Here is a 24,259-nt window from a genome sequence, read left to right as displayed (position 1 = left end):
GCCAGAAATGGGTTGAGTGGGTTGTAAACATTGTAATAAATACAGTGGGCCCTTGGTTTTGTTCTAGGACCCCTCATGGATACCAAAATCTGTGGATACTTCAGTTCCATTATATACTGTACAATAGGAGAGTGAAATTGTGTCCCTTATATAAAGTGGCAAAATCAAGGTTTGCTTTCTGGAATTTTTCCAATATATTTCCAGCCTGTGTCTATGTGAGGCTGTGGATGCAGAATCTGTGGATATGGAGGACCGACTGTTATTCTCTAGAATGGGAAGTCAGGGGTGGTTTCTTTATGAGGAAGAATAAGATGCTGGGAGGTAAGGAAGGGGAAGGCAATACACAGAATACACAGAACTCATCATAGATGTCCATTCAATCTCGTTTTAAAAACCTCCAACGAAGAAGAGTTCACCACCCCAAGGCTGTTGAGCAGCTCTTACACTTTACAAACGTCTCCCCAGTGTTTAGGAGGTGCCTCACCTCTTGTAATTTGAGTAGATCCAGTGTATCAATGGGATGAACTTTTGTGAGGAGCCACCATTCTGTGGGTGGGGGCTGCTTTAGTTGGAATTAACCAGCTGGATTGGCCTGCCTTCCCTTCCCACCGCTGAGCCCCTGGGAAAAGTGCAGTCATAAGCAAAAGGGGCACCAACAGCATTTCAGCCAGCAATTCTGTGTTCATATATTGCATCTTTCATCACTATGAGGACTAAAAATTTGCTCTTCTTATCAGTCAGGTTTTCCAAATCCTACATGAGATATACTATGTATAGATTATAGATTGAGTCTCCCTTATCCAAAATGCTTGGGGCCAGAAGTGTTTTGGATTTCAGAGTATTTGCATATACATAAGTTGCTCTCGTAGAGATGGGACCCAAATCTAAACATGAAAATCGTTTATGTTTATACACAGAGCCTGAAGGTAATTTTATAAACATTTAAAATAAGTTTATGCATGTAATTAAGTTTGTGTGTGCTAACCCACGTGGAGAATTCTGAAACATAAGGGAGACCCAATATGGATTTATTAGTTACTTTTAGATTCTGTCTTTACTCCACTGTGCTTCAAGTGGCCTATGTGGCTCTTTGTTTCCCTGCTTCATTCTCACAACAACAACCCTGTAAGAGGTCAAGCTAAGAGTGGCCAAGGCCATTTTAATGGGATTAATGGTTTTGCAAGGACTAGAACCAGAATCTCCCAAATTCTGGTCCGGCAGACAAACTACTGTCTGGTATCATCTCATCTGGCGTTTTATCTTTTTTCCTTGCCTGCAGCTTGGAGGAAGGGGCTTGCTTCTCCCCTAACCCCACTCTACCCCTTGTTTTTTTCAGAACTTGGAAGAGCTGGACCTCAGCCTCAACCCCTTGGGTGACAACAGTTGCCAGTCCCTTTCCTCCCTGGTCCAAGCTTGCCCTGTCTTGAACACCCTCAAGCTGCAAGCTTGCAGCCTCACCTCCGCCTTCCTGCAACACTGCCGCCTTTTACTGGCCAATGCCCTGAAAGGTAAGGAGGACAAAATTGATTCAGCCACTTGGGTGAGGTCTTGACCCTGATGGAGCTGTATCTGTAGTTATGGGTATATCTGTGCTGGCACATCTCCTCATATCTCCAGATTAATAATAAATAAATATTTTAACTCACACAAGAAACTGTGGCAATTAAACAAATCTATACTTTATGTAAGAGCCTTGCGTAGTGGTTTGAGTGATGGGCTAGGCCTCTGGAAGACCAGGGTTTGCATCTGCACTCAGGTATGGAACCCTCTTGGGCAAATCACACTCTCCGCCTTAGAGGAAGGCAATGGGGAACCAACTCTGGACAAATCTTTAGTTTTACTGTGGTGTAGTGGTTTAAGTGTTGGACTAGGACTATGGGAGGCAAGGCTTCAAATCCCCACTGAGCCATGGAGGTCCACTGTATGGTCTTAGGCAAGTCACCATCTCTCTGCCTCAGAGGAAGGCCATGGCAAATCTTCTCTGAACAAATCTGCCCCAGAAAACCCTGGGAAAGAATTGCCGTAAGTCAGCACTGAGTTGAAGGTGTCTGCTTTCAAGTGCCCTATTGCCTTATGGCAACTACATGAATTTCATAGGGTTTTCTTAGGTAATGAATACACTCAGAGGTGGTTTTGCCAATTCCTTCCTCTCAAATACAGCCTACAGCCCCTGGTATTAGTTGGTAGTCTCCCATCCAAGTACTAACAAGGACTGACTGCTTTGCTTCCAAGATCAGATGGGATCTCATCATCAATTTTTACAAAATACCCATAGACTTCATAGAATTATCTTGCTGGAATCATAGAGCTGGATACCAGTTCGATCCTAGTGCAGACAATCCACACCTGAAGCACCTTTATGGTGTTTGTTATGGTCAGTTGACTGGTATGTCCTGGGTAGAGAGGTGTGAGAGTGAAGTGACTGGTGAATGTGAACTCTTTCCATGCCCCTTGGATACACCAGCATTTGATATCCTCTTTCACTTTTCTCTTCATTTGCTCTCCTAACCTGTTTCTGCCTTGGAGTGTGCATCACTTTCTGTGTAAATTTTTAAAGAGAGGCTGGATGGCCATCTCTCACAGGGAGTGGTTTTGCTGTGTTTTCCTGCATGGCAGAAGGAGGTTGATTGGACAGCCCTTTTAGTCTCTTCCAATTCTAGGAGTCTGTGCTCCTCTTCCTTTGCTTGGGCACTGAACAGCTGTTTTTCTCTCAGGCGCTCTACACCTCAAGAGCCTTACAGTGTCCCACAATGCACTGGGCTCCCCAGGTCTTGACCTGCTTCTGAGGAGCCTGCCCTGCGAGACTCTCACCCACCTGGAGATCAGCTCAGTAGACACCGAACCAGGCGATCAGCAGCCTCTCTGGAGCCCGGTGGCCAGGTACCTGGCACAGGTATGAGGTGGGGAGGCGGATGGGAGTGCTGCAAGGAATCAGCCCCATCTCTCCATTCTCACACTTTGGGCCACTGTGATCAGAAGAAAAGCTTAAGTGATGGGCTAGCGTCCCTGTAATGGAGTATGGAGATGTCATTATCAAGGGGGGAGGATGTATTAAAAATGTGGTTGAAGCTTTCTTATCCTATTAAGTTAAGCAAATATTGGAGAAGGTAGACCATCAGCACCACCTCTCCCAACCACATTTGTGCATATTTCTCTCTCTTCTGAATCCCAGTATTTCATTTTATTTATTTTCCCTTTGGACAGGAAGGTTGTGCTCTCACCCACCTGACTTTCTCTGGGAATCGGCTGAATGACGCTGCTGTTGCAGAACTAGCAAGGTAAGGGGGATTGGGTGGGCAGGCTCTCCTGAACTGGACAATAGTGAGTCCTCCACTTTGAAACTATGGGCAAGAGTAGGTTCCTGCCTTCAGCCAAAAAAGATGACCCATCCATGTTCCTTGTCTTAGAGTGTTTTTGAGAGAAGTCACCACACGTGTACCCTCTTCATATTTTTGGCTCTGGGCAAAAGATACCCATTTTTACCTTTGGAAGGTGGGGCTCCTCCCAATTGTGGGTGGAAACCCCCATCTCTGTGACATGCTCTTGCATCTGCAAGAAAGGTTCACCAGAATTTGTAGTTTCCACCTTCAGAGATGCAGTAGCCTGAGGAGCTTTTGAATAACAGTCATTCCATTGATGAACATTTTTCATGGGGCTCTCTAGAAGGCATCTCGTTCTGCAGTTAGGTATTGTGATACTGGCACTGTGTCTTCAACTGATACATCCACCATCTAAAAGGTGTAACTGAAGCTGTGCAGCCCAGTCCCATCTTGAACATCCTGCTACAGGATTTCTTCCTCTTTCTTGAGTAAAACAGTCCAGGGCATAGGAAGGAGGCTCCCCACTTGTTGTTTTAAAGTTTGAATTAGATTTTAAAAAGGAAAAGAAGAAAGACATATGAAAGGTTATGAAATGTGGGCTGGCATAAAATTAGTATAAGCTGACTGTATGCCCCAAAATAAGAGCACCAGTATTGGATTTAGTGTTGAACTGGGACTTCTGTCGGAGACCAGAGGGGTCCAAATCCCATCAGACCATGGAAACTCACTGTGTGACTTTACATGTCACACTCTCAGCCTCAGAGGAAGGAAATGGTGGCAAACCTCATCTTAAGAAATCTGGCCAAGAAAACAGTCAGAGTATACACAAAGGCACAGAACAACAAGAGATGCCCTCAAAATAATGTTGTTGTTATCTATGAAATAGGCAATGACATGCGGCTAAACAGTCAGGGTTTTCTGACCTTTGAATGATGGATGGTGGATGTTTCTTTCCTGCTTTGAAGTATAAATCTTTTAGCAGCAGCAAAAGCTTGCTGTTCACGGGAGAAAACTCAAGCAGAGGCCTGACTTTGCTCTTTCAGTGGATTTTCTGGGCAAAGTGCAATATTCCCATCTGCCTCCTCCTTCCCAGACCCTTGCTACAGTTCAATGTGCTTAGCATTTGGATGCACTCCATACAGTGGTGGTACATCCACAACTGAAGGGGCAACTGGTCGCAGAGGAATTTGGACTCTGTCCACCTAAAGATCACTTCTTGGCCTGTCTCTGCAAAGTGAAGAATTACCCATTGCTGTGTGCCCTGTTCTATCTCCGTTGTATATATATGTTAAGCTGGGGGAAGTACATGCTAATGAGAGCTTACATCACATGCTAATGAGAAGTTACATCATAGCTGACCTAAGGCCCAATTGGCCAGTCAGAGAGCAGGACCGGGAGTTTCAAAAACCTTCCACCGGAGGCCTTTAAAAGGCCTCTGAGACCATGTGGTCTTTCGTCTTTCCTCTTCTGTTGTTTTGGAAGCCCAGCTGTTGACCCTGTGCCAAAAGGGCAGGCTTAAGGGATGTAGTTGGAGCTAGGCAATGGGGGCCAGCTCCTTGCAGCCAAAAACCCATCAAGGACTGCAGAACCCATCACTGTGTGAGTAGTTTAGGAAATGTGCTAGTTAGAGTGTCTAGGCTTTTGTTATGTTTATCTTTGGCTTGCCTGAAATGAACATCTTGTAACTATGCATTCTGTACCTGCAAGACAAGGAGACCTTGCACCCTATTGCTCTATTCTGTCTAGTTAGAATAAATACCTTTCTTTAAAAGTATCTGCTGTCTCTGTAGTCCTATACATGTGTCTTAGCTCAATTGTCGCTTGCTTAGGTTAGCAAGGGAAGGGAACTTAAGTCCTTAGCAAGTCCCAGTGTGTGCTAAGGTGAGTTTATTGGCGATTCACTGGGTGGTGGCAGCTTGACTAGAGGATCTCAAGGGCTCTCTTTCAGCTCAGCAGGGAGCAGGAACAGAGACCCAGGAGACTCTGGGGACATTAAAGGGATCCGCTGGGGCTAAGGGCCAAGAACAGGGTGCTTGGACCCCAGGGATCATCACAATAATCTTGTCAATCCAGCTTTCTGTTCCTTTCTTATCAAAGTGTTACTGGGCTCTTTGTAGCTCTGCAGCCCTCTTCTTTTTCACATTGCAGCCATGCTGACCTGAGCCTGAGGTCTCAATATTTCTGCTGGTAGCAAATGGCTTCTGTGTTGCCCTTCCCTTCCCAGCTGGGAGCTGCCAAATGCTTCAGGACAGCAGGTCAAGAAACAGAATGCTGGATATAAAGCAAATTGCTTGATTTGAAGCCTCTCTGAGCAAAGGAGCAGAATCCAGTCCCTTCTCTGTTCTTTGAGCACTCAGGCGGGACAGGGAGTAATTCTGGTCTACCATCCAGGAGAGTATTTAGGGAAAACACTGTTACAATTATGGTATTCTTAATCCCAAACATGTATGCCTCCATAAAGAATCCATGGGGCCCTTCCTCCAGAGGACAGGGTTAAAATTTAAAATGACCTGAATAGACTAGAAAGCTGGGCCAAAGCTAACAAAATGAAATTCAACAGGGAGAAATGTAAGGTGCTGCACTTAGGGCAGAAAAATAAAATGCACAGATATAGGATGGGGGACACCTGACTAAAGGAGACTACATGTGAAAGGGATCTAGGAGCCTGGAGAAAAGAAGATTAAGAGGTGATATGATAGCCCTGTTTAAATATTTGAAGGGATGTCATATTCAGGAGGGAGCAAGCTTGTTTTCTGCTGCTCCAGAGAACAGGACCCGGAACAATGGATGCGAGCTACAGGAAAAGAGATTCCACCTGAACATTAGGAGGAACCTCCTGACAGTAAGGGCTGTTCGACAGTGGAAGATGCTGTCTTGGAGAGTATTGGAGTCTCCTTCTTTGGAGGTCTTTAAACAGAGGCTGGATGGCCATCTGTCAGGGATGCTTTGATTTGGATTTCCTGCATGGCAGGGGGTTGGACTGGATGGCCCTAGTGGTCTCTTCCAACTCTACGATTCTATGATTCTATTTGACTGTGGAACAAATTCCCTCGGAGTGTAGTGGAGTCTCCTTTGGAGGTCTTTAAGCAGAGGCTGGATGGCCATCTGTCAGGGATGCTTTGATTGAGAGTTCCTGCATGTCAGGGGGTTGGACTGGATGGCTCTTGTGGTCTCTTCCGGCTCTACGATTCTATGATTCCCTAAGTTCTTGGACTCCTTTCCTTGGCTCAGGTTCTTTGTGTGGATGAAGCACACCAAGCCAATCCATTTCTTGTCCTTTCTTCAGGTGCCTCCCTATTTGCATCTCTTTAGTCTCGCTGGATTTGTCTGCCAACCCCGAAATCAGCATCGTAGGCCTCCGGACACTGCTCCTGGCCCTTGAAGAAAGGAAGCGGGGCCTCCAGTTTCTCAACTTGGCAGGTAAGTGCTGGAGCCATTCTTTCCTGGCTAGACAGGGGGTCCTTCGCTTTTCACATAGGGAGCCATCTTTGAAGACCATGGCTGAATCCCGCCTCTTTATTTGTAGGCATCTTATCCTTCCTAAACATTTGCTGAGCTTTGCTCTCTACCTGTATTTATCTCTCCCCATTCCAACCCCATTCTGAGCTGGAAAAAGAAGTACAATGGGCCCTTGTCATCTGCTGGGGTTTGGTTCCAGGAACCTCCTGGACATCAAACTCTATAGCTGCTCAAGTCCCATTAAATACATAGAAAAATGGTGCCCCTTATATTAAATGGCAAAATCAATGTTTGCTATTTGAAATTTATACTTTTTAAAAATGTTTTCAAGCCCGATTCCGTGGATAAAGGATCCATGGATACAAAGGGCCCACTGTAGCATAACCTGTCTCTCTTCCCTGGACTCTTGCATTACAAAGACACAGAGCTGAAACCTTTTTTGGAAGATGTGAATTATTTTATGGACGTTGGGGTCCCACATCCCATTGGCTTCTTACACCACATAGGTTGCCTTGCAGAAAAAATTGAGCATTTTTAGTTCAATGCATAACATCCAGTGAGATCAAGGTCACAGAAGTGGAGTTGCAGCTCCAGATGTGCATTTTGGGCCCATGTGTCCCCTTCTGCCCCTGCCATGGTTTTAAAGAATGCAGAAGTAGCAGGCCTCTAAGGAGTGCTGGTAGTCTCCACGTTGGCCTGGTCTTGTGTGAGGCCCAAGGTTTTCATACTGAGACTAAAGCTGATGTTCCTTCTTATTTGCTTGCCTCCTTCCTAGGCTGTTCCGTGAAGGGGCCCTTGGACTGCATTGCCTGGACAAAGCTGTCAGCCAACGTCCGCCAGCTGCAGCTCTGCAGCCGCCACCTAAGCAAGAGCGATCAGCGGGATGTTGCTGAGCTGTGGCACAAGACAGAGGGTACCACTTTCGTCTCTATCACACGGCATCACAAGCTCTTCTGCCAGTGTCTGTAGCAGCGCCACTCTCTGCCTGACAGATGGAGACTTTGCCACAGCCGACACACAGATGATTCTGGCCACAGAAGGGATTAGGCTTTGGAACTGCTATTCTTGAGCTGAACCTTGTGTGTGAGAGAGGAAGAGACCTGGGACTCCTAAATCCTCTGCTACACTTGAAGTCGTTCCTGGACTGCCAGGAGTCCCAGAAGAAAGAGGTGATGCAAGCCAGACAAGTGAGTAGGCTCCTTCGAGGGAGACATCTGAAAGGAAAACAGTATGAAACCGCTCCTGTGAGGAGGAAGGGGATTCAGCCTGAGCCTGTGGCTCCCAGGTCCTGCTTCTTCTTTTAACTATGAGCCATGCAGGCCTCATACATTGAACTTGAGCAAAGTGGAGAGCATGGGCTTGTGGGGAATGCTCCTCCATGGACAACGCTGCCCTTTTGGCCTTTGTGCTTCCCATCTCCTCATACTGCTGAACTCTTCCATATTTATTGAATTTAATTCTTCCTTGCAAGCTAAGATGTCATATCTTTCTAGCATGTTTGATCCATGAGGATGCTGCTGATGGGTCTTACAGTGATTATGGGGAAAGAGAGAATAACAAAACTCTGCTGATTTGCCTATTGGAATGTTTCCATACATTTGTTTCTTCTGAAAGCATACTTCCCATTCTGGAAATATGGAGGGGGAGAGACCTACCAGGGCCTTTTCGTATCCTGCCTCTTATGAAACTCTCTCCTTCAACTTCCATGTTTGGGAGGGAATAAAACATGGCTCAGGCCACTCTCTCCTGCTGTAGAAAGAGGATTTATTTGCTTCAGCCTTGTAGAGGCTGCCTCTCTGAGGCAAAAGCAAGACCCAAATAAATACAAGTACTACGCAGGCGTTCGCTGGCACAGCGGTTGGCCCCGCATGGTACGTTATTCCCACCCCCCAATTACAGCTGTGGAGACAAATACTATGCAATGAAAGAACTAGTGAGAGAGGCATAAAACTTACACGTTAACAAAAGGCTCCCCCTTTTTCAAAAAAAGGGGGGACTCCAGTCCTTGAACACAGAGGGACAAAGGGGAGATGTACATTCAACGGCCTTCGCAATGGCAAGGAGGAGTGTGGCCACTGGCACGGCTGCTGCCCTGCTTACTCCGCAGAGGGCCGTCTGGGCAACTGCTGACTAAGCCAGGAGCCAGTTCTGGTCCCAGAGCCAGCCTCACGAGTGCAGAAAGCGGTTGAAGGCATTGTAGGCCGACTCCAAATCAAAGAGCATCTGCCTGACTTGAGAATCGTCCAGTTCGTCAGAAGCTGACATCCCGCTCAGCGTCTGCAGCCTGGAAGAAGGATGAGAAACACTGAATTACAAACCCGAGAGAAGACAAGAGCCAGCCCCTTACTGCCTCTTCCCTTTCCCCAAGGTCTTAGCAAGTCTGTCAGCCTTCATGGGGAAGTGGAACAAACTGAGAAATCCCCAGTGGTGACAGAAATAGCTTCTCAGATCATTCAGACAAATAAACATGGCCCAGTCTTGGTAAGTCAAGGTAGCAGCTGCACCCAAGAAGTCAGAATGTAATAATAATAATAATAATAATAATAATAATAATAATCATTTATATCCCACTTTCCCCCTCAAACAGACTCAAAATGACTCACAATTTAAAAGAACAATACAGTTAAAAGCATACAAAAAGTGACAATTAAAAAAGAATTAAACTACAGCATTAAAACACATCACTCAGTAAAAGAATAAAATGGAATTTAAAAAGATAAAAGATTGTTATTATTAAGCTTTATTTCTAAACCGCTGTAAATTTACAGTGCTGTACATACAATCAGTTAAAAATAGAATAAAATAAACCTGCCTATGGTGCATGTTCTACAAAAATAATTGAACATAATGCATATCATTATACACTGACATTCAAGCAATAAAATACAGCAAACAAATTAAAATAAATATTGAATAACAATCATGTGGTTGTTTAAAAACAGTACAGGACCCCCGGCCCAATCTTTATAGAGTTTGTTTTAAGCCTGTCTGAATCAAAATGTCTTTGCCAGCTGCTGGAAAGGCAACAAGGAAGGGATCATTCTGTCCTTTCTGGGAAGGGAGTTCCAGAGTCGAGAGGCAGCCACCGAGAAGGCCCTCTCTCGCATCCCCCCATCAGCCATGCTTACAATGCTGTTAGCACTGAGCGAAGCGGCCCTCCTGATCATCTCAGGGCCAGTGCTGGTTCATACAGGGAGATGCAATCTGCCAAGTAGCCTAGACCTGAGCCACAGAGGGCCTTATAGGTCATAACCAGCACTTTGAATTCTGCCCGGAAACAAACTGGCTGAAGACAGAAGTGAAACAGATTCTCTTTCTTTAACCACTTTGGATGGTCTGGTCCTGTCCTGCATTTGCTGTAGCCTGCACATTTTGACACCCATTTCATTTTAGAAGCATACGGTGTTGGCCAATATCCAAAAAGGATGTTGACAAGCTGGAGTGTGTCCAGAGGAGGGCAACCAAAATGGTGAAGGGTCTGGAAACCATGCCTTATGAAGACAGACTTAGGGAGCTGGGGATGTTTAGCCTGGAGGAGAGATGGTTAAGAGGTGATATGATAGCCCTGTCTGAATATTTGAAAGGGTGTCATATTGAGGATGGAGCAAGCTTCTTTGCTGCTCCTGAGAACAGGACCTGGAACAATGGGTGCAAGTTACAGGAAAAGAGATTCCACCTCAACATTAGGAAGAACTTCCTGACAGTAAGGGCTGTTGGACAGTGGAACACACTCCCTCAGACATTGTGGTCTCCTTCTTTGGAGGTTTTTAAATAGGCGGGATGGCCATCTGTCACAGGGGATGCTTTGGTTGTGTCTTTCTGCATGGCAGGGGGTTGGGCTGGATGGCCCTTGGGATCTCTTCCAACTCTAGGATTCTATGAATACCCAGCAACAGGAGACACATAAGCCAGTGACGATGCAGTGGCTGCTGAGAAGCATCTTGCCATGTGATTATGATCAGATGTATGATGGCATCGTGTCCTCGCTGTTTTATGTCAGGCTGAAGTCCCGTAGCCAGATTCTTCTCAGCTGTCCCATGCTTTTCACTGGGCTACTACATGGCTGACATGAGGAAGGTGGGTTGTCAGATGCGAGGCCATTGTGCAAAGGACAATTCTGACCTCCACATTGACCAAGGGGAAGACATGCAAGTATAAATTGGATTCACACCCTGCTATGCCAGTAACAGGATGCCACATTTATGAATGCAGAATGCTTGGACAACTAGGAGAAGCAGAATATGTAAAGGTTATGGCAGATTGCAGGGACCATTTATCTCCAAGAGGAAAACACTCACCACTGGTTAACTTTCTGTCGTCCTTCAAAGTCTGGGGGCAAGTGACTCATGCGGTTCATGGTCTCCATCAGTTCCCGGAGGTCGGGCTGGATCTGAGGAAGAGAAGAAATGGCAAACTCAGCTGACTATTCTCCCTCACTGCTCAAATAATAATAATAATAATAATAATAATAATAATAATAATAAGATTTATTTGTATACCACTTTTCTAAAATGAATTAATCAAAGCAGTTTACAACAGTTCGCAAACAATAACATAAAATACAGCATATCTCAAAAACATCATAACATCATAACATCAATGGCAATACATCTCAATACAAAGGCAACAATATAATTCTCAGTGCATATCACAAAACAGCCAATATTACATAACAACAATAACAGCAATAACAATATCCAAACAGCAATTAGCCCTCCAACCCCCAGAGTTACCACAAAAACAAAAGACTCCAGATTGCCCAGATGGTATCAGGGCACAAGCCACAGTTCTTCCGGCCGCGCTAGCAGCAGCGGCAGTGAGGACGCCCCAAACAGGCGCACGCGAGTCCTCTGGCCTCTCTCCCCGATGGCGTGGGGGGTGTGGAGGCGTCCTCCGTCGGGGCCGGCGAGCCGAGATTTTATAGAGGCCGCTGCCACCGGCCTCCTCCCGGTGGAGGAAAACGCCCCATGGCTCAGGGGAGAGGTTCCTACAGTTAATTTCTAAAAGCCAAGTTGAATTCCTTGTAGGCTACAACTTGGTGGGAGAGTAAGGACCTGGATTCAATTCCTGACAGCACTGCCACAGAGGACCACAAAGACTCCTCCCTCTCCTAGAGATGCTGCTATGCTGCCAGTTAGAGTTGGTAGCTGTGATGTATTCAAGTCTTTCAGTCAAAGTCTTAAGTCACTGTCTTCAAGTCTCAAGTAGAGTCTTAAGTCCTGGCAAGTACTTTCAAGTTGAGTCTCAAGTCAGAGCCAACAAAGGCAGAGTGTGTCTCTCAGACGGAGCAGCAAATGTGTGAGGCAATGCATTTGAGACAGGCTCAGCAGCCTGTCCTGCTGCACATCCGAGGAGCCTCCTGAGAAGCTTTAGAAGGATCCTTCCGCCTCAAGACCCATTGCCTAACACACTTGCTGTTCCCTTCTGCTGCTCAAAGTGAAGGGCACCAGGAAGTCAGTCACTAAAAATATACAAGTTTCAAGTCATTGTCTCATTTTTTTCCAAGCCAAGCCCAAGTCAACTGACTGAAGCAACTTAAGTCCAAGTCAATTGACCCAAGATTACATAGTACTGGGCTAGATGGACCAAGGACTGACTGACAGCTTCCTAGATTGAATATGAGATCCTGTGACTCTTATCTATAAACCTCAGCAGGAACAAAAGACTCGGGAGCAGATGGCAGCCACCCCATTCTCCTGGGAATAATAATAATAATAATAATAATAATAATTTTTATTTATATACCGCTTCTCCAAACCAGCAAAGCGACTTATACTAAAAATGTCCATAAAATACAATAACAGCCTGTTTTATTATATCCCAAGCCCTCCCTAACCCTAACACACACATCACAGCTAGTTTATCCTATGGCTGGCATTCTCAGTCGCAGTAGTGCTAGTCCAACTTGTGCTACTGTAGCCCACCTTTTGGTCACTGCAGAAGTTAGAATTATGTACCAATCAACCAGTGATCACATAAGCACCCAGAGCCCACCTTTTAAGCATCCCAGCTTCCCACTAGCATGGCCACTTTTGTTCTTGGAGATCAAGAGAGTCAACAGAGACGCATCCAGCTGTCTTCTCACTGGATGGGCTGCAGAGACTTCCCAGTGACCACTGGAGATTCCCATGGATGCCTGTCATACACATTGTGTCCAGCTACAGGGAAACAGCTAGATACATCTCTGCTGATCCCACCGCCCTGCTCTCCAACTTCACTTAAAAGGTGGGCTTTTGGGAGGGTAAAAGCAGATGTAACAAGGTGCCATACATACATCTCCTAATGCAGGATTACAGCTTCTGTTGCATTTTCAGAACTTGTTGCATACCCATACATTAGAAGAAGGGCACCTGCCAAACAAGGCTGCAGTGTTCAGAGGCAGAAGCTACAAATGGCACCTGGAGGTTTTAAAGCTGCCCCTCGTTTGTTTTGCCAGCAGCCTGACCAAGTGCTTGCTGATGCAAGAGGCTCCTTCCTCAGTTACTCACCTCATCCATGGCCCGAATTTCCAAGCGCAGCTTATCCATCACAGTGATAAAGAGCTGAAAGTGCAGGAAAACGGCTTCTCAGTTCAGACAAAACAGAAAGCAGAGGCATAAAAAAATACTTGGGTGGAAAAGACGTCTAGCTTTGCAAATAACTTCAGTTATTTGCTATGTGCCTTCAAGTCAGCTCTAAAGGTTTATGGAAACCTTCTCCCAGGGTTTTCTTGGCCAGGTTTATTCAGAGGAAGTTTGCCACTGCCCTAATGTGAGGCTGAGAGAGAGTGACTTCTCTAGGTCACCCTGGGGCTTTCCATACCTGGGAGGAATTGAGAGCCAGGTCTCCCAGAGTCCTAGTCCAGCACTCAGACCACTACACCACACTGTCCCCGATAAAATAATTTATTCAGAGGTTTACCACTGACCTCCTTGACTATTCCAGGGTCATCAGAGGTTGAACAGAGACTAAGGCCTGATCTCCCACTCCCACTACGCTGGTTCCGTCCTCACAACCTTTGTTTTGTTGTGTCAAGTCGTTTCAACATGATGATGGGGTTTTCTTGGCAAGATCTGTTCAGAGGGGCTTTGCCATTACCTTCCTTTGAGAGAGTGTAAAACTTGCCCATGGTCACCTAGTGGGTTTCCATGGCAGAGCGGGGGTTCGAACACTGATCTCCAGAGTTAGAGTCAAACCCTGCCCACAACCTACCGATACAATATCTGCAATGCAGCGGTTGAGGTTGCCTTTGTCGTCTTTGATGGTGATTGGCCGGTCCTCCTTGATCCTCTCCATGGCCAGCGGACAATCAAGCTACAAGAAGGCAAACAGTGAAAAGGAGTGAAGGTAAAACTGCAACAATCCTCAGATTCCTCCCAGCTATTAAATCTAGGATCTAATCTCATATGCAGAAAGAAAGGCCAAGAACTGGAAGGAGCAAGGTCCACCTCCACTCAAAGGTGGTGCAGATAAAGAACTGAATCTCCTCAGCTGTTTGCATCCAGAGAAGAGAATCCAGCTTTGCCAACAGCACCACAGCAAAACCTAGACCCCCATCCCTCTTCATGAAGGGTCTCTGTCCCAATACCCCATCCCCAACCCGTTAATATTGGCTTACCCGAAACTTGCGGCAAAAGTCATCAATAGAATTTATTTCCAAGCCTTGGACCTGCTTGAATGCAGCTTTATACTGGACAAGGAGACGAGAACAGGCCGCAGTGTACCTGGAAAAGCAAAGGACAGGTGAGGAGGAGCTGGCAAGAGGTGAAGCATAGCCCCAACCCAATAGTCTTTTTCTCCACCAACGGCCACTGTTTTCCCATTTCTCCACAAATGTCATGCAGCCGATGCCAGTCACTGCTAGAAAGAAGTGAAGAATGGTTGCAAAACCCATCTACTTCACATCTGTGTCCCATCAACTGGTATTCAGAGTAATGCCTACCTCTAGGGATGACACTCTTGCAGTTGGCCCTCTGCATCCATGGATTCTACATCCATGGCTTGAAAATATTCCCCTCTCAAAATTCTCAAGAGCAAACCTTGCCATTATATATATGATTTCTTGTTCAAAAAGGATGCGGAGAAACTGGAGTGTGTCCAAAGGAGGGCAACTAAGATGGTGAAGGGTCTGGAAACCATGTCCTATGAGGAGCGACTTAAGGAGCTGGGAATGTTAAGCCTGGAGAAGAGAAGGTTAAGAGGTGATATGCTTAGATAATTTGTGATGACAAGAAACAGGGTGAATTGGGTCTACCAAATCTCAAACTGTATTATTTCGCTGCTGTTATGGTTTGGCTAACAGACTGGTTTATGTTGGAAGATGTAAAAATGCTGACCTTAGAGGGTCATAATGAGAGATTTGGTTTTCATGGATATCTCTTTTATGAAAAGAAAAAGGTACACAGAGAATTCATGAACCATGTTATATGTAAAGCTTTGTTAAAGGTATGGGAAAAGTTGAAACCTCGCATGTGTAAAGGTATTCCTCTAATATGTTCTTCACATGAGGCGTTTTTTGGAAGGGAGAGCCTCTCAAAGAGTAGTTGGATAAGATATAAAGACTTGATCAATCCAAAATCAGAACAAGGAGAGATAAAATCTCAAGAAGAATTAAAACTAAGAGGGATAGACTGTCATTGGTATCTTTATAGACAGATGAAAGAAAGAGGAAAGATGGATAAAAAACTAACTGGAATTAATAAGCTACAAACGGAATGGGAGGAAATAATAGATAAAGGGGGGAAAAAGATGATCACCAGATCACCATGCTTTTGACATGGGACACAGAGGATGAGATAATAAGAGAAAGTATGATCCGATGGGCACAAAACTGTGGAAAGAATTTGGAATATCAAAATTGGGTTAACATTTGGAACAGAACTAAATACACCGCTAATCAGGAAATAAGAGAGAACACTCTTAAAATGACATATAGGTGGCATCTGTCCCCACAGAAAATAGCACTCATGCATAAAAATAACAATCCACACTGTTGGAAATGTGAAACAAAGATCGGATTGTACTTTCATATTTGGTGGACATGTAAAAAAGCCAAGGAATATTGGATTAAAGTGTATAAGGTGATCTCCTTAGAATTAAAAATACAAATTCCCTTCCTACCAGAATTTTTCTTATTGGGAATGTTAAGTGACAAATTGAATAAGAATTACGGAAAACTATTGTTCAATTTGCTATCATGTGCAAGGATTGTTTTTGCCAAATCGTGGAAATGTAAATGGACTCCAACAACAGAACAATGGCTCATTAAAGCTTTTGAAGTTGCCGAGATGGACAGGATGACCTGCTGGATGAGAGGAAAAAGTGAAGATCAGATAAAAAAAGACTGGGATATTTGTTATGCTTACTTAAAGGAAAAATGGAACAATGTAATTTTTTGTTAGATTATAACATGTTAGAGAATTCTGAAACTGGATCAGTGATAATTACAGAACAATTTTCATAATATGACAGTCTAATTTCCATAGGTGTTTAGATCTGTCTTTGGAGTTTACCGAACTGTGTAATGTAAATAGCCCAGCCAGTTAACTCCGGCCCATACACATACTGTAATTAAAACAAGAAGCAATGGACACGGGTCGAGTTAACAACTTAGCAGAAGGAATCGACTAGTGAACAAAAAAGATACAACTGAAATAGATAAGATCACACTAAAGGAAAAAATCAAGCAGCAGGAAGTGCAATGTGTGTTGAGTGTTGTTTTAAATCAAGTGTCAGGAGGGACAATGTCTATTGTTTTATGTAAAACTAAGAATATTTTTGCGAAAAGAATAGAAGACGAACTATCCAAAAGTAATTGTTGGGGAGTCAGGAAGAACTTTTTGTTTGTAAAGGGTGGTGGGGAGGTGGGGAGGGGGTGGTAGAAAGTTTGTGCAAAAGTTTGGATTCAGTGTTTTTGTGGTGTATTTTGTGAGTCGCTCTGTGTAAAAGCTATAAAAATGAATAAAAAATAAAATAATAAAAAAGAGGTGATATGATAGCCCTGTTTAAATATTTGAAGGGGTGTCATATTGAGGAGGGAGCAAGCTTGTTTTCTGCTGCTCCAGAGAATAGGACACAGAGCAATGGATGCAAGTTACAGGAAAAGAGATTCCACCTCGACATTAGAAGGAACTTCAAGTCTCCTTCCCTGGAGGTCTTTAAACAGAGGCTGGATGGCCATCTGTCGGGGATGCTTCGATTGGGAGTTTCTGCATGGCAGAATGGGATTGGACTGGATGGCCCTTGTGGTCTCTTCCAACTCTAGGATTTTATGATTCTACGGTGTGTGCCTTCAAATCATTTCTGACTTATGGCAACCCTAAGGTGAACCTACCATGGTTTTTTTGTGGCAAATTTCTTCAGAGAGGGTTTGCCATTGCCATCCTCTGAGGGTGAGAGAGTGTGAGCTGCCCAGGGTCACCCAGTGGGTTTGCATGGCTGTGCCAGGATTCAAACCCTGGTCTCCCAGTGTCCTATTCCAACGTTCAAGCCATGTTACACCAACTACACCATGCTGGCCCTTTAGAAAAGAGATACCATTCTAAAACTCTATTGTATACAATGGGACTTGAGCATCCATGTATTTTGGTACTGATAGGGGGGTTGTCTTGGAACCAAACCCCAGTGGCTACAGAGGACCCACTGTATTTAGTTACTGAGGTTATTATCTATGGGAAGTCCACAGACCCTTCGCTTCAGAGGGCTTTTTGTGCATGCTCAAGCAGCAGTAAATAACAGTACAAGTTGGTCTTCCATGCCCACAGATTCTTTATTCATGGATTCAAGCATCCACTGCTTGAAAATATGTTTTTTAAAAGTATAAACTCCAAATAGCAAACCTTGGTTTTGCTGTTTTATACAGGGGACGCCATTTCAGTATGCCACTGTATTTAATGGGACTTGAACATCCATGGATTTTGGTATCCAGGGGTCCTGGAACCAAAGCCCAGCAGATACCCAGGGCCCACAACACATCTAATCTCTAGCCTCTTAACTCTCCAGAGCTACTACTCAGTGCTTATCTCTCCCTCCCCAATTCTCCTTTTTCCCTGGACACCTTGGGGGAGATGCACTTATAGCAGTGAAGGGGAAAGGCCACTTTCCCCCCGCTGCCCTGCCACTCACTCGCTGGGGGTAACACAGTCCTTGATGTACGCCTTTTCTAGGGCTTGCATTGTCTTCACCACAGCAAACAGTTCAGCCATGTTGTCGTATCTGAAACCAAAGAGAGCAAAACAATCAGGAAGGGCCAAGCTTGAGAAAAAGAGGCCCTGCTGGGAGAGAGGACCCCTGCCAGATGCCCCACAGACATCTGTGAATCAGACACTCTTGTTCAGGGCTGAATTTGGCAAGTTGTGGAATGCAGCAACACAGCAAACCCATGGCCTCTCATGACCTCCTTTTCTGCCATGATCTATGGCAAATATTTAAGGTGCATGTTCCCAGACTTACAGGGGTGACAATGTTATGGTCATCCAGATGTTTTGGATGGTCATTTCCCAGCCACTGGCTATGCTAATCAGGGCTTCTGGGAGTTGAAGTCCAAAATATCTGGAGGACCACATTTTCCCAGTCCCACCAGAAGTGAATCAAGACAGACTGAGCAACTGAGACACCCCCCCCCCCACCAATCCAGGCTCGAGTGTGCTGCCCCAACAAAGTGGCCCACAACTGGTGCCATTTGCAACTACACACAAACAACAGTTGAGTGTTCCTGAGAAAGAGACTCACTTTTCTCGCTCCCTGGCGTTCTTGTACAGCTTCACTTCCTGCAAAAGAAGAGGGCAAAGTTACAGTCACCAGGAAGAAGACAATCTTGGGATCAAGAACTGAGGGAAATCCAAATGCCTTCTTAAGGTCAGCACTGGAGGGGAGCCCAGTGAATTATGTGAAGTCGGAGGCTTTCATGGCCAGCATCCATAGTTTTTTGTGGATTTTTCGGGCTTCGTGGCCATGTTCTAGAAGAGTTTCTTCCTGATATTTCGCCATCTGTGGCTAGTATCTTCAGAGAAGATTCTGAAGATGCCTGCCACAGATGCTGGCGAAACGTCAGGAAGAAACTCTTCTAGAACATGGCCATGAAGCCCGAAAAACCCACAAAAAGCCAGTGAATTATGTTGCTGGCCTTGCCTTCTGGAAAGTCCACTCCTGGAAACAGCCTTTGTGACTGCAAGGAGGTTGACATCTCTACCCCACAGCCCTGTACCTCCCAATTCTATTAGGAGGGAATTACTGATTGTTACCAAAACCACAAACAATCCAAATGCTACTTGCCTCATACAGTTCTGGCTTATTTGCTGGGGCTGAAAAGACAAAAGAACAGAAAGGGTGTGATCTGACACAGTTCAAGTGACCCCCAAATCATACACTTGTGAGAAAACCCACACAGTTCGCCCCCAGTAGCTGTGTAAAAGAGTGCAAAGAGGACAGTCAACATCAGAGAAGGTTTCAAGCTTCATCCCACCAGGTAGCACTGAACCAATGCCATGCTACACTGTACATTGCTAAAATGTCCAGATGTCTTAAAATACTGCAGACAAGAACGCAAGGCATCCTACATCACACAGGTGAAGAGTAGGTGAAATGTAAGGCCCGCTCAATGCAGTTTTGTTTCCAAAGGGATGCTGCACTCCATTTGAGCACACACTTGGGTTTCCATGCCCCCTGAGCCCAGGCCAGCTGCATCTTTCTCCTCTGAAATGCTTTCCTCCCTTCCTCATAAGTAAGGAGCAGCATCTCAGGGCTTGACAGGGTGGCAGAGAGAAAGACTCCGCTGTCAAGCCCTGAGATGCCTCTCCTTACTTATGAAGAATCATAGTTGGAAGAGACCCCAAGGGCCATCCAGTCCAACCTCATTCTGCCATGCAGGAACTCACAATCGAAGCATCCCATTGAGAGATGGCCATCCAGACTCTGTTTAAAGACTTCCAATGAAGGCGACTCCACCACAGTCTCCAAGGGAATGTGTTCCATTGTCAGACAGCTCTTACTGTCAAGAAGTTCCTCCTGATGTTGAGATGAATTTCAGAGGAGGAAAATGCAGCTGGCCTGGGCTCAGGGGGAAAGGAAATTCAGGTGTAAGGAGTGCAGAATCCCTTTGGAAAAAACACTAGCTGCTTCTTCTTCTGGACTGCCTCCCTCCTCTCCCCATCGCCAAGAAGAACGGTCTCTCCCAGGGGAGGTCTGGGAGGGGGTGAAAAGGGCTACCAAATAATCCCCTGCACCCCATCCAAAAAAAGACATATGCGCACAAAGGCACACTTGCATGCATGTAGGCCACTAACAGGATTCTGCTCTAAGAATCCAACATAGTTATCCACTCCTGGCTGCGATCCTGTGTGTGCACAAAGCTCTGTGCACACACTTCCATGTCCTCCCACTGCCCAGGATAGGCTCCTACCAGTGGGGTGGGGAAGGGCAAAGGTGGACCATGGCGAAACAGCTGGTCTGTTTCTTTGAGGATAAATGGAGGTGTATTATCAAATGGAGTGCAACCCCCTTTTCCTTCCCTCAAGAGACCAGAGCAGCCAGATCTTCATGGCCTGAATCATCTCCTCTCTCCGGTGAGGAGCAGAAGCAAAGGCCCCTTCCAGGTCTTCAAAGCTGCTGGTGTAGGAGATTTTTTTGGCTGGAGAACAAGAGGAGAGAACAGCTCTCTGGCATTACATGCAAAAGAGGATTCATACACGTATAAGCTGCACTTATGTATGCATAAGTCACTAACAGGGTTCCATCCAAGCTGATCCTCTGGTCCAGAATCCTGGGATAAGCAGAGATGTAACAGCAGCAGATGCTGCAGGACTCACCTCCCATCCCTGGGTTTGCTGGGATTCCATGGAACATGCTTCCTTCTCTCTGTAACCCGGATCTGGACACGCGACATGCACAGAGCCTGTGAGAGGAAGAGGAAAGTCATAGGGAGATGCCCTTTGAGCGGCTGCACCCTGCGCAAGGCCTTCCCTGGTGGCACAGTGGCCAAATGCCTGTACTGCGGCCACTTACTCGCAAACTATAAGGTTGTGACTTCAATACCAGCAAAAAGGCCTCAAGCTTGACTCAGGCTTGCATCCTTCTGAGGGGGTCATTAAAACGAGTCCCCAGCTTGTTGGGAGCAATTAGCTTACACTTTGTAAACCGCTTAGGGAGAGCTTAAGTGTACTGATAAGTGGTACAGAAATGTACTTGCTATTGCCATTCCCTGTCAGGCAGCTCTGCGGCAAGCAATTTGGGAGAAGGTTTCTTTTTAACAACCACCACAGAAAGATGGATGAACAGAAGAGTGTCTGCTATCAGCTTCGGCTGATTCACCAGCTGCGTCCTTTCCTGGAACTGAGGGACCTAGAAACTGTGGTACATGCGCTGGTAACCTCGCGACTTGACTTCTGCAATGCGCTCTACATGGGGCTACCCCTGTGCCTAGAATGGAAACTCCAGTTAGTTCAAAATATGGCAGCCAGGCTGGTCACTGGGAGACCTAGGAATGACCATGTAACACCCATCCTAAAATGATTTCACTGGCTGCCTATTAGTTTAAAGCCCTACATGGCTTGGGTCCAACCTATTTAAGGGACCGCCTTCTTCCGTATAATCTGCCTGTACACTTAGGTCCTCTGGGAGGCATTTATTGCAGTCTATAAAGACCAGATGGACCGCAACCACCTAGAAGACCTTCTCTTCAACTGTTCCCAGATTATGGAATGGCCTTCTGGAGGAGATCCATCATATTACCATCTTGGACAGCTTTAAAAATGCTGTCAAGACAGATCTCTTCTGGCAGGCCTTCCCTGAATAGCAAACCCTGCCACAGTTCAATCCATCCCCCCCCCTCCGCAGCCCCATTCGCCCGCCTCTGGTCATTATAATGTACTGTTTTTAATGTTTAACCTGTTCAATTGCTCTTTTAGGGGAGGGAGGGAATATTTGGGTTATGGGGTGCGTATGCTCCCTTTTTAATTGTAAACCGCCTCGACTGCCTTCCTGACAAAGAGCGGGGAGAAAAACAAGGCCTTTATTTTACTGCTTCTTATTGATTCCTTTGGGATGTGGGTTCTGAAGGGGAGCTCCATGGAGCAAGGCAGAAGCCAAAAAGGCCACATTGAGGCTGTCCTACTATGGCCATATTGTGGAATCAGAGTTGGAAGAGACCCCAAAAGGACTATCCTGTTCTGCCATGCAGGAACTCTCAGCCGAAGCATCCCAACGGACAGATGGCCGTCCAGCCTCCAAAGAAGGAGACTCCACCAAAGCCTCCAAGAAGGAGGGTCCTCCGCTGTCAAACTGCTCTTAGCCTCCGGAAGTCCTAAATGGCGCCTCTGGGCTCTTTTGCCTTTTCAAGACTCTTATCTTTGTCTTGAATTGTTTTGGGATTTCCAAGGGTTTCCTTGTGAGCGCTTTGTGTTCCTTCCGGGGAGAAAGGAGGAATATCAACGGAAATGTTATTGTTATTGTGATTGTTATTATAGTTTATTTCTATCGCGCCGTAAACCCAGATGGCCAGTCAATACAATCTCTATGAAACCTGCCAAGGCCTACCATCTACAAAATACACAGAAACAGCAGCAGTAATATAAAACAGAATTAGCCAAACGGGAAACTATTGATTAATCAACCAATCAATCAATCAATCATGAATGTTTCAGGCGATATCCTCTCCTTCTGCTTCTCATCTCTTTTTTCTAGGCTTTTTCACCTTGTTCTGCTTTGACTCTTGAAGCCACTTTTGGGGAAAAGGGGGATATAAATACTGTATTATTGTTATTTATGATTATTAATATTATTATCATTCACACTGGAGAATCAATCCACTTTGGGACCGCTTTAACTGCCTTGGCTCAATAATGCCAGGGAATTCTGGGAACTGTAGTTTTTCGTGAGACATCTAGCCTCCTCTGTCAGGCAGCTCTGGTGCCGCAAGAAACTACAACTCCCAGGATTCCCTGGCAGCGGATCCAACCCCATAAGGCTGGTTTGGGTGCTCTTTGGGGGCATCCTGGGCGGGGATTCCAGTTCCAGCGCTTCTTAAGGCCCCGAGAGGCCCCCCAAAGCGGGCCCTTGCCAGACTCACCTCACTCGCCTCCTCCTCTTCTTCCTTCTCCGTCGCCGCCGCCTCTGTCTTTTGCTACTTCCGGCTTCCGGGAAAATGGCGTCCGGTGGCTCATCGATAGCTCGGCGGATCGACCCGCAATGCCTCAGCACTAAGCCCTCGCCCACTCGTCGCTCGATTGGAAAGAGCGTCAGGGGAGCGCGTCGGAGCCTAAACCTATAATAGTAGAGCTCCTCGCTCGGGGAGAGAGGCGTGCTTCCGAGTCCCCTGTGGCCACCTGTTGAGAGTGCTTTGGGGATGATGCTGGCGTCTTCCCTGCGGGGAGAAGGGGGCTGGGCTGGATCAGGGCCCTTCCTGGGGTCTCTTCCAACTCTATGAATCCTGACACCATAGGAGTAATTCAATGACTCATAGAGTTGGAAGAGACCCCCAAGAAGGGCCCTGATCCAGCCCAGCCCCCTTCTGCCCATTGACAGATGGCCATCCAGACTCTGTTTAAAGTAGCGGCCCCCAAACTGTGCCCTTTTGGGGATTTTGGACTTTAGCTCCCAGAATCCCAGACTATTGGCCAACATGGCTGAGGCTTCTGGGAGATGAAGTCCAAAATCTCTTTAAAGGGTTTGGGACCACTGATTTAAAGACCTCCAAGGAGGGAGATTCCACTAAACTCCGAGGGAGTTTCTTCCACTGACAAACAGTTCTAAACATCAGGAAATTCCTCCTAATGTTGAGCTGGACTCTCTTTTCCTGGAGCTTGCATCCATTGCTCCATTGGGTCCTGTTCTCTGGAGCAGCAGAAAACAAGCTTGCTCCCTCCTCAATATGACTTCCCTTCAAGTATTTAAACAGGGCTCTCATATCACCTCTTAACCTTCTCTTCTCCAGGCTAAACATCCCCAGCTCCTTAAGTCGTTCCTCATAGGGCATGGTTTCCAGACCTTTCACCATTTTAGTTGCCCTCCTTTGGACACATGGCTCCAGTTTCCCAACATTGGGCCCAAACAGACAGGCCAAAACAAAGCTGCTTTGGGTCACTTTGGAGCCATGCTGTTTAAATGATGGATGCATCCTAAGAGGCCAGAAGCCACGCCAAAGCCATGCTCCAGTCCTAAGGGCACGGGTTGGGACCACTTTATTTTGGTCTCTTCTGTGTTTATAAGCAATCAGCTAGTTATTGTCTTCTGCAACAATATGCAAAGCACCTACATCACAGGGCATACTGTCAGTAATGTTACTCAGTTATTTGTGGTAAAGTCAGCTGTGATGTATGTTGTTATTGTGTGTGCCTTCGAGTTGTTTCAGACTTATGGTGACCCTGTCATAGTTTTGGCAAGCTTCTTCAGAAAGGAGTCTGCCATTGCCATCCTCTGAGGCTGAGGTAGTGTGACTTGCCAAATGTCACCCAGTGGGCTTCACGGCCCAACTGGAATTCGAACCCTGTTCTCCAGAGTCATAGTCA

The 24,259-nt window shown here is 45.9% G+C and overlaps 2 protein-coding genes across 3 annotated transcripts in view; one reads left to right on the top strand and one right to left on the bottom strand.

The window, feature by feature from the left end:
- Positions 1-8,537, top strand: part of TONSL (tonsoku like, DNA repair protein) — a 42,883-nt gene extending 34,346 nt beyond the window's left edge. For both annotated transcript variants that reach the window (XM_089518142.1, XM_089518141.1), the window contains exons 22-26: positions 1,337-1,508; positions 2,715-2,893; positions 3,205-3,278; positions 6,607-6,740; positions 7,555-8,537. In XM_089518142.1, coding sequence (XP_089374268.1) covers positions 1,337-1,508; positions 2,715-2,893; positions 3,205-3,278; positions 6,607-6,740; positions 7,555-7,748 — 753 coding nt within the window. In that variant the 3' untranslated portion in view covers positions 7,749-8,537. The remainder of the gene's footprint in view (positions 1-1,336; positions 1,509-2,714; positions 2,894-3,204; positions 3,279-6,606; positions 6,741-7,554) is intronic.
- Positions 8,527-22,919, bottom strand: VPS28 (VPS28 subunit of ESCRT-I). Its single transcript, XM_089518143.1, has 10 exons — positions 22,822-22,919; positions 20,564-20,649; positions 19,032-19,060; positions 18,489-18,526; positions 17,883-17,972; positions 14,377-14,482; positions 13,971-14,072; positions 13,268-13,321; positions 11,078-11,169; positions 8,527-9,063 (listed from the first exon to the last, which is right to left on the bottom strand). The coding sequence occupies exons 2-10, from the start codon at positions 20,598-20,600 to the stop codon at positions 8,946-8,948; spliced, it is 666 nt and encodes a 221-aa protein (XP_089374269.1). The 5' UTR covers positions 20,601-20,649; positions 22,822-22,919; the 3' UTR covers positions 8,527-8,945.
- Between the last annotated feature and the right edge of the window lie 1,340 nt (positions 22,920-24,259).

Source organism: Sceloporus occidentalis, unplaced genomic scaffold (genome assembly GCF_023333645.1).
Source record: "Sceloporus occidentalis isolate IW3139 unplaced genomic scaffold, rSceOcc1.0.p SCAF_3, whole genome shotgun sequence".
Classification (NCBI taxonomy): domain Eukaryota; kingdom Metazoa; phylum Chordata; class Lepidosauria; order Squamata; family Phrynosomatidae; genus Sceloporus; species Sceloporus occidentalis.
The sequence above is the reverse complement of the archived record's forward strand: the minus strand, read 5'-3'. Positions and strand labels throughout refer to the sequence as shown.

Excerpts from the sequence above, each read along its gene's own strand:
- VPS28 (XM_089518143.1), bottom strand. The coding sequence starts at position 20,600 with ATGTTCCATGGAATCCCAGCAAACCCAGGGATGGGAG. Across the intron at positions 14,483-17,882 it reads GACTGTGTTACCCCCAGCGA|GTACACTGCGGCCTGTTCTC; the intron begins GTGAGTGGCAGG and ends TTGCTTTTCCAG. Across the intron at positions 11,170-13,267 it reads AAATTCGGGCCATGGATGAG|ATCCAGCCCGACCTCCGGGA; the intron begins GTGAGTAACTGA and ends TCTCTTCCTCAG.